The sequence below is a fragment of the Canis aureus genome, chromosome 5, assembly GCF_053574225.1.
Source record: "Canis aureus isolate CA01 chromosome 5, VMU_Caureus_v.1.0, whole genome shotgun sequence".
In the NCBI taxonomy this organism is placed as follows: domain Eukaryota; kingdom Metazoa; phylum Chordata; class Mammalia; order Carnivora; family Canidae; genus Canis; species Canis aureus.
In genome coordinates, this window is record NC_135615.1 from 49,675,181 (window position 1) to 49,690,700 (window position 15,520).

At 35.3% G+C, this 15,520-nt stretch overlaps 1 protein-coding gene across 2 annotated transcripts in view; it reads left to right on the top strand.

Annotated features, from left to right (window-relative positions):
• The window catches only part of IPO11 (importin 11), a 201,413-nt gene that overhangs the window by 163,130 nt on the left and 22,763 nt on the right, over positions 1-15,520 (top strand). Inside the window, exons 28-30 of one of the 2 annotated variants that reach the window (XR_013379936.1) lie at positions 352-447; positions 7,329-7,413; positions 11,231-11,372. Coding sequence is in view for 1 of the 2 variants with exons in the window: in XM_077897963.1 (XP_077754089.1) it covers positions 352-447; positions 7,329-7,413 (181 nt within the window). In the remaining variant the exon portion in view is untranslated. The remainder of the gene's footprint in view (positions 1-351; positions 448-7,328; positions 7,414-11,230; positions 11,373-15,520) is intronic. The other variant, XM_077897963.1, reaches the window with a different exon arrangement.

The following is a 15,520-nucleotide window of genomic DNA, read 5'->3' on the forward strand; positions in this document are numbered from 1 at the left end:
GTATTTAAACACACTAATACTCTAATGAAAGAGAAATTTTTAGTGTCACATGGAAAGGTAAAATTTCTGCTACAAGAAATATATTTTGAGGGATGCCTGGGTGGCTCAGTGGTTGAGCGTTTGCCTTTGGCCCAGGGCATGATCCTGGAGACCCGGGATCGAGTCTCACATCGGGCTCCCTGCATGGAGCTGCTTCTCCATCTGCCTGTCTGTCTGTCTGTCTGTCTCTCTCTCTCTTTCTGTTTCTCATGAATAAGTAAATAAAATCTTAAGGAAAAAAAGAAAAAGCAAAAAAGGAATTACCTGTTAAAGTACCCCAGTTTAATGTGTTTTGCTTTTCTTTTCCTTTAGTGTCATCCAAGATAAATTCTGTGGGATCATAAACATCTCAGTGGAGGGCCTGCATGATGTCATGACAGAAGATCCTGAAACAGGAACTTACAAAGAGTAGGTGATCGTTTAACTGATTGCATTTGACCTGGACTGCGGTGGGCAGAATGATTAATTGTCCTGCATGCATGTTGGCTCTTGCTGCCACCATGTAAGCATAATGCAGTGACTTTTTAATTCTGTCTTTTACAAAGAAAATGTTGCATTTGTTTTGCCTCTAGTTAGTTTGATCTTGAGATCAGCTGTCATTGAAGTGAAATGACAAATTGGATTTCTTTAGTTAAATAGTAATTATGTGATTTGACATCAGGGTTTTAAAAAATAATCCATGTGTATGTTAACATGTAAATTCCTTTTTTAAAGATATTTGAATATGTTTTTTTTTAATTTTTTTTTTATTAACGAAGTTCCCCCTGCCCCATAGGCTGGTTATGGGGAAAAGAGGATCGGTAAGCATCCTGCATTTGTACTTGCCTGATAGAAGCATCCCTGGCACCTTCGCATATTAGAGTCAGGTGGTACTTGACTGGTTTTAAAAGAGAACGACATTTTGGGGGGGAATATTTAAAATCATGTTATCAAGAATGCTGAGAGTCTCATACTTACATAACTATTAATTTGAAGTTTCATTTCATTGTATCCTTTATAGTTCGCAGAATCGCTGTACCTTTTCTCTTACTGTTATAAAGAGCGTGTGTCATATTATGATAATAAGTAAGACTTAATGAAATTTGAAGCCACTTTATGTCAGTATTACACTGAGCCCGTTTTCCTTGTTCTTTATAAAGAATCTATAGGAAATGGGAAAGGTGGTCATTTGAATCCTATGTTGTTGAAAAACATGGAGTGCAAATTTATATTGTTGAATCTTATTAAACGTAGGTAGACATAATGTGTCTGGCATGTAAGTTTGCTTTCAAGAATGTAAGAGTTCAGATGAAGTAGAAACTTCACACTCCTCTGATTACAACCAAAATAGGAAACCATGCATTAGGCAGTTTCTTTCAGGCTTTTTTTAAAGTTGAAATAGGATTTATGACACATGACTATAAATATTATATATTTATGCATAATATGTGATGAAGCTTACAACTATTTGTGAAATATTTAGGATATAATCAAATGCTCCCAGTCATCTTCAGAATATATAATTTACTTAGGGGGAAGATGTTTTAATAGCAGCATGAAAACACTGGTAGTGAGTAAAGACAATTATGTATATTTTGAACAAAGCACACAAAACAGTAGAATTCTAGCTTGTGCTTTAAAGAAAGAGAAGAAAAAGGCACTGCGTGTTAGAGTCTTCAGGAAGGGATAAGACTTAAGATATAGGAAGTGGACATAAATTATAGCATGGTCTGAGTAGAAGGGATGAGAATCAGGAAGTTGTAAGAAATAAAGTCTAGAAACGAGTGCAGTTTCATTACTTTAAAAATTAGGATACAGAGCTTCAGAAATGTGCAGTGACACACACAGCAGATAAGTGGAGGGGTTGCATGGAGTTCTGACTCATGGTGCCAGGCTCAGCCAGGAAGAAAGTTTTGGTTTGGAAAAGGAAGATGTTGGGCATGAGGAAAGTAGACTGAGTAGGAGACCATTATTGGGATTCACACTACAGAGGCCCAGACTGGAAGGCCGGGATCCCTGGGTAGCTGGGAGCTAAAAACCACTGTTTCTTTCCCCCCCGGAATTGTTTGATTGCTTTTTACCCCGGGGTAGGGAAGCATGGTGGAGAAACTCTATTCATCACTTTGTTAGGTTTCTATGAGAGGTTAGAATAGACCTTTGATAATCTTCCTATTCCGTAATTCTCTGAACTGCATAGGGTTTTTTTTTTTTTTTTTTTTTTTGTAAACTACATGGAGTTCTAAAATTTATAGTCCATCGGATAGATGATAGGGTGTAAATAGACTTTCAGAAAAGGGCACTCAAGAAACATAAAATATTTACTTATGTAGTTAACTTAGCTTCCAGCTTCCTCTTCCTGTTTACTGGAGCAGTTTATTCAAAGAAAGTTAATATTTTTAGGTCTATTGAATTTCTGTTCTCAGTATAGAATAAATTAGAATAAAGGAAGAAAACCCCTGTTGTTGTTGTTTTACTTCTATATGCAGTATGTTAATCAGGGTTTCCCATGTAGAACCAATAGGAGATACATATATAAAGGGAGAGAGAGAGCATGCCATGTGTAAATTATTACATTTATTTTTTTTAAAGATGTTTTATTTATTCATTCAGAGAGAGAGAGAGAGAGGCAGAGACAGAGAGAGAGAGAGAGGCAGAGACACAGGGAGAGGGAGAAACGGGCTCCATACTGGGAGCCCGACATGGGACTCCATCCCGGGTCTCCAAGATCACCCTGGGCTAAAGGCGGCGCTAAACTGCTGAGCCACCAGGGCTGCCCAAATTATTACGTTTATAACAACATAAATGTAAATAGATTTATTATAAATAGTTGGCTGTTGTAATTATGGAGGCTAAGAAGTCACAAGATCTCCAGTTGGCAAACTAGAGACCCAGGAGGGCCAATGGATAGTTTCAGTATAAGTCCAAAGGCCTGAAAAGCAGGAGAGCCAGTGGTGTAAGTTCTAGTCTGAGTCACAAAGCCAGAGAAGACTGATGTTTCAACTAAAAGACAGGCAAAGAGTGTGAGTTTCTTTTAATTAGATCTTTTGTTCTGTTCAGGTCTTCAGCTGATTGAGACTCACCCACATTGGGGAGGGCAATCTGCTGTACTCAGTGTACAAATTCACATATTATTCACATATTATTGCCAGTTATCTCAGCATCCTGTGGTCCAGTTAAAGTGATACATTTAACCCCAATAAGGAAACCAGGTTGACATCATCTCTTTATTCAGACTTCTTTATGCCAGACATTGTGCTATGTGAGGAAGCAGCTGAGGCTCTATCCTGCAGGAGTTTACTACCTAGAGATGGAAATAGGCACCAGTGGGGCAGTACCAGCTACAGAAGAAGAAGGGTTCTGAAGAAACTGAGAATAACTTCTGAGAATATATTAGTGGATTAGAGCCAACTAGTAAAGTAACTTGAAAAGGTCTTGGACTAGGGTGTATAGTCACTGGAGGTTCATTGGCAGTTTTAAAGTGTGGACATGCCAAGAACAGATTTCTAGTTCAGAAGGGTGCCTTGAATGCATTGTAGAGGATGATGGAGAGGGGTGCAAAGGCTCACACTGAGTGGTCTTTGACCACTGAAACACCCTGGGATGCTTGTTAAAAGTGCACATTTCCCTTCTCCAGGCCAGATCCATTATATTAGAATTTTTGAGGCTAGGACAGTAGAACCTGCATTGTAACAGGAACCCTGGATGATTCACATGCCCTTTAAAAATTGAGAACGTACTGCCTGGAAGATGGAGAAGCCCTTCAGGTAGCTGTTACACTATTGTTGATGTGACTTTGAGGTAGATTGTAGAGAAAGGATTGACAGGAATTGATGACAGGTGGGTGTGGCTAGACATTTGACAAGTATTTATAGTTTGGGGGATGTGACATATATAAATTTGTTTAAGATTATGGTGCTTACACCTAACAACTTATATTTATTTTTGTGCTTTAATACGTATTCATAACTATTTTCATATGCTTTTAAAAATTAAAGGTAACATTTTATGTGGGAAAAATGGAGATGCATTTTTATTTGCTTTTATGATGTACCACTTTTTATGTAGTAGAAAAGTTTATCTTCCAAGATAGCTGGGTAGTTAACAGTTGGCTGTTACTGTCTTGATACTGGTATTTCTTAAGAATAGTATATAAAATGAATCCACTTAGAATCTATTTTCAAAGATTAAATATCTGGGATTTTTTCTTTTTTTTTTTTTTAAATTGAGGTATAATTGACGTGTAATATTATATTAGTTTTAGTTGTACAACATAGTGATTCAATATTTGTGTTTATTGTAAAATGATCACCTTAGTAAGTCTAGTTAACATCTATCACTATACGCAGTTAAATAAATATTTTTTCTTGTGATATGGATTTTTAAGGTTAATTCTCTAAGCACCTTTCAGATATGCAATACAGTGTTACTAACTATAGTTACCGTGCTATGTATTATTTCTCCATGACTGACTTATTTTATGGAAGATTGCATCATTGATCCCTTTTACCCATTTTGTCTACTCCCTACCACTCTCCCGACTCTGGCAACAACCATTCTGTTCTCTCTGAATTTTGTCTTTAGTTTGATGTATCATTCCACATGTGTGTTTTAACTTTTGTTTCCTTTGCTTTGGAGTCAGATCCAAAAAAAATCATCATCACCCAAAGAGCTTATCACTTTTGTTTTCTTCTAGGATTTTGATGGTTTCAGGTCTTTCATTCAAGTGTTTAATCCATTTTGGGTTAATTTTTGTATAAGGCATAAAATAGTGGTCCATTTTCATTGTTTTGTATTGATTTCTTTACATGTTTGTATTTTCACTAGTCAAGTTTAATTCCAGGAAAATATATTTAAACCAGGAAACTATATTAATGAGGCTTGAGATTTCCCTTCTACTTGTTTTCAGTTAGAGTGATTGCCTTTTTTTTTTTTTTTTTGAAATACTATTTTGTTTTTAGGCACATTGGGAAATGAAATTGACAACCGCTTGCCAAAGTTTGGGAAGTAGAGGAGTGAACCAGGATTTTCATGTATAAGTGGCTAGAGTTTCTTAAACATGCACCTATTGAAAGCAATCATGATTAGCAGAATACGATTGCCATGATTGCATGTCAAGCCACTATCACTAGGGCTGGGATCATCTTTTGCTGATGTAAATGGTAACATGGAAGCATATAAAGGCATGAAAGAGGAAGGAACTGGACATATTTAGGGCTTTTTTAAGGAAGGAGGACAGTTACGTGACCAACTGAAGTGTCCACTTCAGGGACCAATTGAATAATGCTGTCAGTTTTAGTATTATTGTGACATTCAGAAGTGAATTTGTTTAGATTAAATGAACCTTTTAAATTAGAAATGATTTAAAGGGTATCATGTTGTGTGCTAACACTATTGGTTGTGTTTCATTGGTTGGAGTTTGTTGTTGGGACAGATTCTGATTTAGCTGGCTAGAGTTCCCAGATCTAGTTAGTGAATGTAAGATGTGAGAGGTGGCTGGCTGCCTACGTTCACATATCAGTTGTCCCTATTTTAGACTTTTATTATTATTACATTTATTGCCCACATATCTTAGCTTATTAGAAATCTATTAATTCCCATCATGCCTTTTATGTAAAACATAATTCCCTGTCTTTAATGTTTGTCAAAAAAAAATAAGATTTGACTTTTAATTGGAAATTTTCCTGTAGGAGAGAATTTTATCTTTGGGTTCTTCAAATTCACTTTTTTTCCCCTCAGTTTACACTTTCCAGAGACCCAAATGAAGGCAGTTTGCAGAATTGCAAAGGAAAAATATACTGCCCTCTAAATAATTCTTAGTCACTGGAAAAAAAAATGCTATGTGTAAATGTATTTATATTCAGAATATACTCTTGTGTATGCGATAAATCATTTAACTTAGGAAGAGGAGGACTGAGTTTTTACTATACAGGTAAATTAACAGAGTTAGTAATGTGAAGGAATTTCATGCAGCATGAAGCATACTTCCCTGGAGATACAAATTCACTGCAGTTAGATTTCAAATCTGCAGCAGCCATAAAATGGCTAGCATGAAGGAACTCCCTCTTATTATTCGGTTCTAAAATAGAAACTGGGACTTAGATTGTTTTCTAGACATTTCACTTTACTAAATAGCGTCATGGCTGGGATAATAATGTCATTATTTCTGACTTTGTGCCAGACTCCCTTGGCCAGCTAGTTGTGCTGTATCATATTATGTCGTGATGGATGAAAGCATTGCAGCTTCAAGAGGTTAAGACCCTGTAGTAAGTTAGGAGTTAAACTCTTGCTGCTTCTGATTGTAGTTTAAGGGTTTTATACTATTTGAATGCACCAGTATGCGCTGACCGTGTCAGAAGTCATCGTTTCAAAAGTTGTTTTTTTTTTAATGGTGGGCAATAGGGAGAAAGGGACCCTCATATCCCCTGCAACAGTGAGCTGGACCAAGTTTCTGGTGTCAGCACTTGTTTTGAACCTTGAATTAAAAGTTATTTACACAGCTGAGTCAGGAGTTAGTTTCCTCTGCACTTGCTATGAAACATAAGTGAAACCAAGCTTTCTTTGCCACAGTTTATTGGTTAGGAACCTTTGACTCTGATAAATTACTGAATTCTACTATTCTAAATTAGGAAGCAGTGAGGTTTGGGTTTATTCCATCAATTTGATTCACTAGACAATATTTATTTCTTGTCTCCCTGGAAGAGAGAAACTATTGACTGAATAGGAAACTGCATTTCTATTATCTCTGTTAATGGTGAAGAGCAGTGGTGCAGATAAAAAAGAAAAAAAAAAAAAAGATTTATAACTGTCCTGAAAGAACAAGTGCTCTCAGGAACAAGTTCCTTGTAGCATAGTAATTTGGAGCACAAAGTAGATTATTGCATAATTAATATTGTTTTAATGATGTTATTGTTTAAATTATTGTTATAAAACACGTATAATCACAGACTTGAAGATTGGTGGTAAGAGAAGTTTTAATTTCAAGTATCTATAAGTATCATTTTTTTTTTAAATGAAGAGTCCAGGTTGCTTTGTCAAGTGATGCATGGTTTAAAAATCACGTATACGTAAATTTCTTATAACTTGCTACCCTAAATTCTCAAGTAGTATGTTCTAAAATATTTTGGTGTGGCCCTTTTTTAAAAAGTGAGGTATATTTTTGCAATTAAGTCTTAAAAGTATAAATCTAACTTATCTAGCTATTCCTCATATTTTGGTACATAGAAGCATTCATGTTCTCAGTGACTTTCAGGGTTTGTTTTAACATGTTACAAACTTTTTTATTTATTTAAAACTTTTTTTTTTTAATGTAGCTGTATGTTAATGTCTCATCTGGAAGAACCAAAAGTCACAGAAGATGAAGAACCACCCACAGAACAGGATAAGAGAAAAAAGATGGTAAGTTGAAAAATAGCTTTTAAAATTTGGGAAAACCACTTATTATTATATTCTTTAGATCTGAAAATATCTCTTGGTCGGTTCATCCATTTCTCCATCTCTCTGCTCATCCCTTGTTATAAAATTAATGTAAGCTGAGCTTTGAAATTCAGAGTGAACTCCTGATACAGATTATTTCCCAGTAATCCTAGGACAGGAAGTAGAGTTTGATTCTTAATCTGAAATAGCTTTTTCTTGTTTTAGCAGAGTAAAAGTTTGTTCTTCCACTTACAGAAAACATGTGACCCTCAGCACTCATTTAAGTTGTAATATTCAGTCTTCAGCTTTGAGAAGATTTCCTGAAATTGCTTCATTCCGTTATTTCATGAATTTGCACAATGAATTTTTTGTGATTATAAGCCTTTATAGGAATTCCTTCAAATTAACTGTTAACTGGGAACAACAACAGCAAAATCAGAAACCTCTCAAATATCCTGCCTTTAAAATTATTTGTAATCTTGAACTTTTATTTTTTTATTTATTTTTTAATTTTTGTTTATTTATGATAGTCATACACACACACACACAGAGAGAGAGAGAGAGAGAGAGGCAGAGGCAGAGACATAGGCAGAGGGAGAAGCAGGCTCCATGCACCGGGAGTCCGACGTGGGATTCGATCCCAGGTCTCCAGGATCACGCCCTGGGCCAAAGACAGGTGCTAAACCACTGCGCCACCCAGGGATCCCTAATCTTGAACTTTTAAATATTTACTTTGACATATGTTATAAAAAAGCTACATTGGTTGACTTTCTCCCATTTCCTTTTGGGATCTGTTCTGGCCTCCTGGCCTCACCGTTACTAGTTGCATTGTGCCTTCTTCTTGCCTGACTTGTACTTGGGGACAACAGGAATATCCCTCAAAGGTGGAGTATGACTTACTCAGTCCATATATACGATGGCCATGGGATACTGCTGAACACCTAGTAATCACGGGTGATCGTTGTTTCAGTCTGCTCACGATACTCTCTCCGTGAATTTGCCACACTGACCCGCGGGGTTTCATTCGGCCTCGGGTGGACCTGAGACTGCGCTGCTCTGTCTGCCTTCTTTTAAACTGGGCGACAATTTAATGCATTTTCCTTGGCATTTTCCCGGAGTGATGATAGCATTTCAGTATAGCCTAACAGTTTTCTCTTTCCTCACTTCCACTTTTTTAAGCATTGAATATATAATTGATGTTACGGAAAAAAATAAAATGTCTTCCTTCATAAGATTCTAAACTTGTAAATGAGTAACAGGTATTCTGCTTCTATTCATTCCTCAGCTTTTATACACACTTTAAGATTTTTAAAATTTTTATTTATTTATGATAGTCACACAGAGAGAGAGAGAGAGAGGCAGAGACACAGGGAGAGGGAGAAGCAGGCTCCGTGCACCGGGAGCCCGACGTGGGATTCGATCCCGGGTCTCCAGGATCGCGCCCTGGGCCAAAGGCAGGCGCTAAACCGCTGTGCCACCCAGGGATCCCTATACACACTTTATTCACGTCATCTCGTCTGCTCGATCGGCCCTTAGCCAGTTCATCTACTCAAATCTATTTTTCATCTTATATAGAATCCTCAGTAATGTCCTATAGTATTAATTTTACTCCTAAATGGATTTCGAAAGTAAGTGAAATATTACTTTAAAGAGCAGTGTCAGAGCATAGTTTCAGAAATAAAACTTAAAGTTCCTTTATTCAGTTTTGTGATTTTAAATACAGTTTGAGAGCTGGTTATTTTATCAATCTTGTTCCAATCATGGGCAATATTAATTTACAGAACAACCATTATTTTTTCCAGTGATTGATTTTATTTCAATTTAGTCATCACAGTAGCTTTCTGATGTAGACTGATACTATTATCTCTACTAAGATTTCCAGGCCTTAGATTTAATTAAATCTTAGTCTGATGCCGATTACACCTCAGCCTTGAATAAGTATGAATACCATGATAATTTTTCAGTAACTTTTCAGTAACATAACAATATTAATTTCACTGGATCTTCAGGGTTACCAGTATAAATAATATGGGCTTTTTTTTTTTTAAATAATTATATCATTGTTTAACTGTGCTGTCTTAAACATTAGAATTTTTTTTTTGAAAACTATCTAGGTGTGTCCTGGTTGTAATTTCAGAGGGGCAAGTGTCTGCTGGTAGATAATTATGAGCTATTGTTTAAAAGAAAAAGCAATCTAGTGTCAAAGAGTTTTTCATTTTAAAATGAAAATGTTTACTTACAAGGAAGAAAAAGTATAACTACTTTTCTAGTTCCCAAATTACATAATTAAAAGTTTGATTTACTTACTGCTGTAGTTGTTTTCAAGTCCCTAAAATGTGGTGTCTGCATTTCAGTAGCTGCTTAGCAGAGGATAGCAGCAGTGACTGTAATTCAGAAAAGTGGATGATTTGCATGTGCCAGGTGACTTTGGTTGATGTATTTACGAGCATTCTCATAGTTTGTTTTAAAATAAGGATGAAATTTACATTCAGGAAAGCTATTCAGCTTTCCACACATCTTGATCTTGCTCTCTGATCCTGCTCCTATTTATACTGCTTATTTGGGGGGAACTAATGGAAGGTCCATTGCAGCTGAAGCATTTCATTTCATTTCTAAGGTCTTTCCCTATCCACTTTGCTCCAGGAGTAAAATGGTAATTGTGTGACCTCTTCCATAAAGAATTAAGCTAATACATTAGCATTTTAAGTTGCTTATAATTTCTTTCTTGTGACGTGTGACTTATGAGACATTTATGATAGATATATTTTCCAGATAAAAGTTTTTGAGCCTATTAATACTTTCTGGCAACTTGATGTTACTGGCTAAGAAAGCATTATTAATAAAACATTTGATATAGTAGGTAAAATTATGTTAATGAGGTATTTCTGATCCTACTTTTAAGTCAAATTTTTTCAGTTCAAGCCCCAGAAATGTTCTGGTGATCTGCTTCTTTCATATATACTTACTAGATGCTTTAGTTGGTAATGTCAGTATATAAGCTTAAACATTATTAAAACTATCTAACTTTGGGGTGCCTGGGTGCTGCAGTTGGTTAAGTGTCTGACTCTTGATTTTTTGGCTTAGTTCGTGATCTGAGTGAGAATCATGGGATTGAGCCCTGCATCAAACTCTGTGCTCAGCATGGAGTCTGCTTGAGATTCTTTCTCCTTCTCTGCCCCGCTCTTCCCACCCTAGCTACACTCAATCCCTTGCTCTCTCTTTAAAATAAATAAATCTTTAAAAACAAAAGTACACTAACTTCTCATTTACCTGTGCTAGTGGAGCATAACACAAGTAATGGTCTATCCAAACATCATCATTTTACAGGACTTTGAAGTAATAATAGCTACATAATAAACATTATCCTTTTTTCAAAGGATTTTTTTTTAGAGTCTTATTAACCCCTGTAACAGTTTTATGGCCAGATACTGATGAGGAAACCAAGGCACAGAGAAGTTCCCTCTTACTCCAGAGTTACAGGTTTTGGGAAAGAACAAAATGAGAACTGAGCTTTCTTGACTCCCAGTCTGACCCATTCTTTATGACTTTAATTTCTAAAATTTCTATAGCTTTTTAAAAATGTTTTGAGAAATCCCACACACCATTTTGCTGAAACTGCACAGTGAATGGGAACTACCATGTTTGCGGGAAAGATATACCAGCTTAAAACATAGCTCAGCAACCATAGGTCACTGAAATTGGAATTAGATCTGTAAAGTTAAGTGTAATTTGTCGTGTCCCTGTGATAAGCATGGCTTGGAAACTAATGGTTTGTTAATTTGTCCATTTACTTTAACAGTTAAATATACTTTGCAGTTACTGAAAAAACTTAATCAAGAGCTAGAACTTGAGGAATGTCCATTGAGAGAGATCAATTTCAGGGAGAACATTAATGATAATTCACAAAGACGGTCATTATTTTGTAACATTGGGTATTTATTGTAAGTATTATTTTAAGTTTTTTATATACTTATTGAATGCTTACTACATGATACACTATTTTTGAAATTGAGGATATTGCAGTGAACGGAGCTTATAGTCCAAAGAAATTATTTATGTATAATTATGTCTAATATTTATTATCAAGTTTATGAAGATTTAGAGTAAGTAATAAATACCACATTAGTTTTAAATTTGTAGCATATTCATGAAACTTGGAAGTTTTATATACAGTGTTCCTAGAAATATATTTTTACTGTTTTAATAATTCAGTTTATGAATATAGCCCTTGCTTCATTGACAATAACTTTTTTCTCTCTTTTTTTCCTTCGTGTTATAGACCTTTGCAAGCCTTCTGTTTGCTTAGTTTTTTCAAGAGAAAAATCATTTTGGGAACTGTTAACAGTTTTCAAGATGATTTGTACTTGAAGTGAATTTATTTTTCATCTTTTATGTACACATATGGGAATATATCTTAATGTATTTTATTTTATTATTTTATTTTATTTTATTTTATTTTATTTTATTTTATTTTATTTTATTTTATTTTTTTAAATTTATTTTTTATTGGTGTTCAATTTACCAACATACAGAATAACCCCCAGTGCCCGTCACCTATTCACTCCCACCCCCCGCCCTCCTCCCCTTCTATCACCCCTAGTTCGTTTCCCAGAGTTAGCAGTCTTTACGTTCTGTCTCCCTTTCTGATATTTCCCATACATTTCTTCTCCCCTTATATTTATCTTAATGTATTTTAAAAGAAAAATTGAGAGCTATCTTATGTCTAGTCCAACAATATGAGCTATTATTTTTCATTTTTCAACTTCCCATTATCTCTCTCAAGAGGTAGATTAGAATTGAGAACATTTATGCCATATTACAAACCAATGAAAATATCATTTTAACATGTACTTTAAGTTGTGTTCGCTGAGTGAGATCTGCAGGTGAATATTTACTGATTTATAATCTAGTCTTTAGCTTTCAATAGACTCAAGTATTTATGTGACTAGCTAGCAAGGGTTTTAAATTTTAACTTGTCCCTTATATAGGTCAAACAGAATCTACAGCCTATCTAAGCTAAATTTTGGATGGAACCAACTATCTGTAGGTCACAGGACATAGCAAACCTAACATCACAGTCTTCTGCTTTGGCTGTAGCACATCTAAACAGATTAATTGCATTTTAGGTTGAGTTACATTTAATATGATAAATTCATAACCAGATCCTAAGTCTCATGGTCAAGTGTAATAAATTCTGAGCATGTCTTGTTTATTGCCTTTGAGTGAGTGTTGTCCCTTGTGCTACTAATGCCAAATACAGCACTGGATCAGAGAGGGACAGGAGTACGGCAGTGTGGGAATGGAATTGTCTGAAAATCAGAGCCTATAGGTAGCTAACCGCTTTTCCCTCTTGTTGAGAGGAGATAGACTGCCTTAGCCTTCACCTCCTCTTACCTCCCGTTTCCTCCTCCCCTAGTTGCTCCTGTTATCAACTCGTGAGAAATTTTACTTGCCTATTAAAATCAACTTTCCTTAGGCTTTTACTTAGTAGACTTGAGAATACATTGTCAGAGGGAAAGTTACCTTGTTATCATTTGAAAATGTTCTGTAATATTGCTCTAAAAATGTTCAATCAGAATGTAATGTTAGCAGGGCACCCTGTATTGGTGGTTGAATTAGGAAGTTATAAACTTTCCCAGCATGATTTTGATCACTGAGAACCAGTGGATGATTGTTTTACCTGTTCTTATTTGCCTCTAGAAAGACTCATCAGAGCTAGTATTAAGAATTCTATTTGGCCATCACTAATAAGGTTTTGTGTTTTTCTTAGTTAATTAACAACAATCTTGAAATTCACCTACAAAAGACATTTTTATTCTTCAGATAATATTATGAGATTAGTCCATTGGTAGTTTCTGAACTGCCTTTTGAGAATCCTTGCCCTATTACATTCAGTAGTCAGGGTAGATACGGAATTGTTGAAACTATTCTTTCTTATTCAGCTTGTGTGCATTGTCATGCTGGTTATGACTTTAGAGAACTTTGTTGCTTTTTCTTGCTGTGCCCAGTTCCATTATATTTTTCACCTCTACTTTCTTGCTACATCTTGGCCTCATCCTTATTTAGAACTGATCCTCACCCAAAATCCTGAACTCTGACATTTCTCTGTCATCACAGCCTCTTCTTCTTCCTTACTAACCATCCCGTGTCTCCTGGAAATTGTGTTTTGTACCTTTATTTGGAGCCCCATAATTATTCTTATTTTTATGGTCTTTGTACAAACTTACTTTCACAAACTTTCCCATCTTTTAACTTAGATTTTCTTGTTTTTCTGGTGCTATTATCTTTGAGCAAAACATAGCCTTTGCCTCCCTATGTTAGACCTACTAAATTTGTGGACCTGGAAATCAGGCTTACATATGTTAAAAAAAAAAAAAAAAAAAAGCTTCACATGTTATTTTGGTGTCCAGTCAGGGTTGTGAACCACTATAATAGGAATTAAACTCCCTGACAGTATTGTATAGATTTCTGCACTGTCATTCCATCCATCCTTTTGAACCCTGTCTTCCTTTTCTCCACTCTGTCTCCTAAACCAGTTGACTTGTCTCTGTACATGTTACACGTTTCTTGCCTCTGGTAGAGCACTCAGATGAGTCCTTACATGTAGAGTAGCCCCTTCACCTTCTTTCCCTTTGCTCAGCTTACTTATTTACTATTTTCCTCATGACCACTCACTGATCACCCTTCCCACCCATGCCTAGTTACAGAAATAATCGTTGTCTCTCCTGGACTTATGTAGCATCTTTTCTCTATGTCTCAACTGCCCATACCACCTTATATAACCTTGTAACTCAAATCTGTGATCTCCCTGAAATTGGGCACCATGTGTCACTTATCTTTGGATATGTATGTATGTACATTTTTGTATATTTCAGTAAAGCTTTGTTGAGTAAACATTTCTTGTATTACATATTAATGTTTCTTTTTTAATTATTATTTTTATTTTTTTCATATTAATGTTTCTTTAGCTATGGCATTCTCTTTCATTTGTCATATTTAAAACACCTTAAGAAAATCGGTTAGCCAATAGTATATAAAAGCAAATAACTGAAATTTTTTTCTGTTTTACCTTTCATTTGAAAAGATTCACTCTCAAAATATACCCCTGTTTTATTTGGGTCCTTGGACAGCTATATTCACCTTGGTGAGTGTTGTGTCATTGGATCTGTTTCCCTCTGCCTTAAGATCACAGAGTCCTCTCCTCTTTTCATTCTTGAAACAAATCTAGATCTATAACCTACTACCTCTTTCCTCATCTTGCAGCTTATTAGTACCAGTGGGAAAATAGCTGTAGTGCCACACAGACACAGTTTTCCTAATTGACTTTGTAGCTAATTAGTCCTAGCAGGAACTGTGTATTCTGTGTCTTGTGGTCCATCATATTGGTGGTCTATATATAAAATCAAGAAAACACTCTAAACTATTAACCTGATTATTCAGTGAAGTTGTTCATGTGGATTTTAGTCTTCAAGATTTTTATTGCTTTGACAATACACCAAAGGACACCTTTCTTGTAAAAATTTATTTTGTAACTTGTAATCAATGTTTTGAGTGAATAGCAATCATTTAGTATATTTGGCATAAGTAATTAGCATAAGTCTACCACAAATTATATGACACATAGAAACTAGAGATTTTTTTTTTAAACTAGAGATTTTTAAGACGTTTTCTGTGTTTATATCATACCTATTCTCAGAAAAAAATGTTTCAGTGTATGTATCAATGCCTAAAAATAAGGTTCTTCTAATAACAATGTATAAATAAAGACTTGAGAAAATGTCAAGTGCGCATTTGTGTTTGGGAGCATCCATGGACCCTCATTTCAGAACTGTTAATTCAGGAGCTGGAGGAGAAAGTAAATTTTAGGACCAATATTCCATTTATTTAGGCAGAAATTCTTAGCCTGACATTCTGCCTGTGAATTGACTTCTGGAGGAGTTTGAAAAACACCAATGAGATTGTATGCAGGTTTGGGTGAGAATATACATTTTGGGGAAGAGGTTATATATACCTTTTATAAGATTTCTTTAGAGAGGCTAATTAAAGAGTAATTGAAAGTAATCTCTTGACTTTTATAATACTTTCTCCT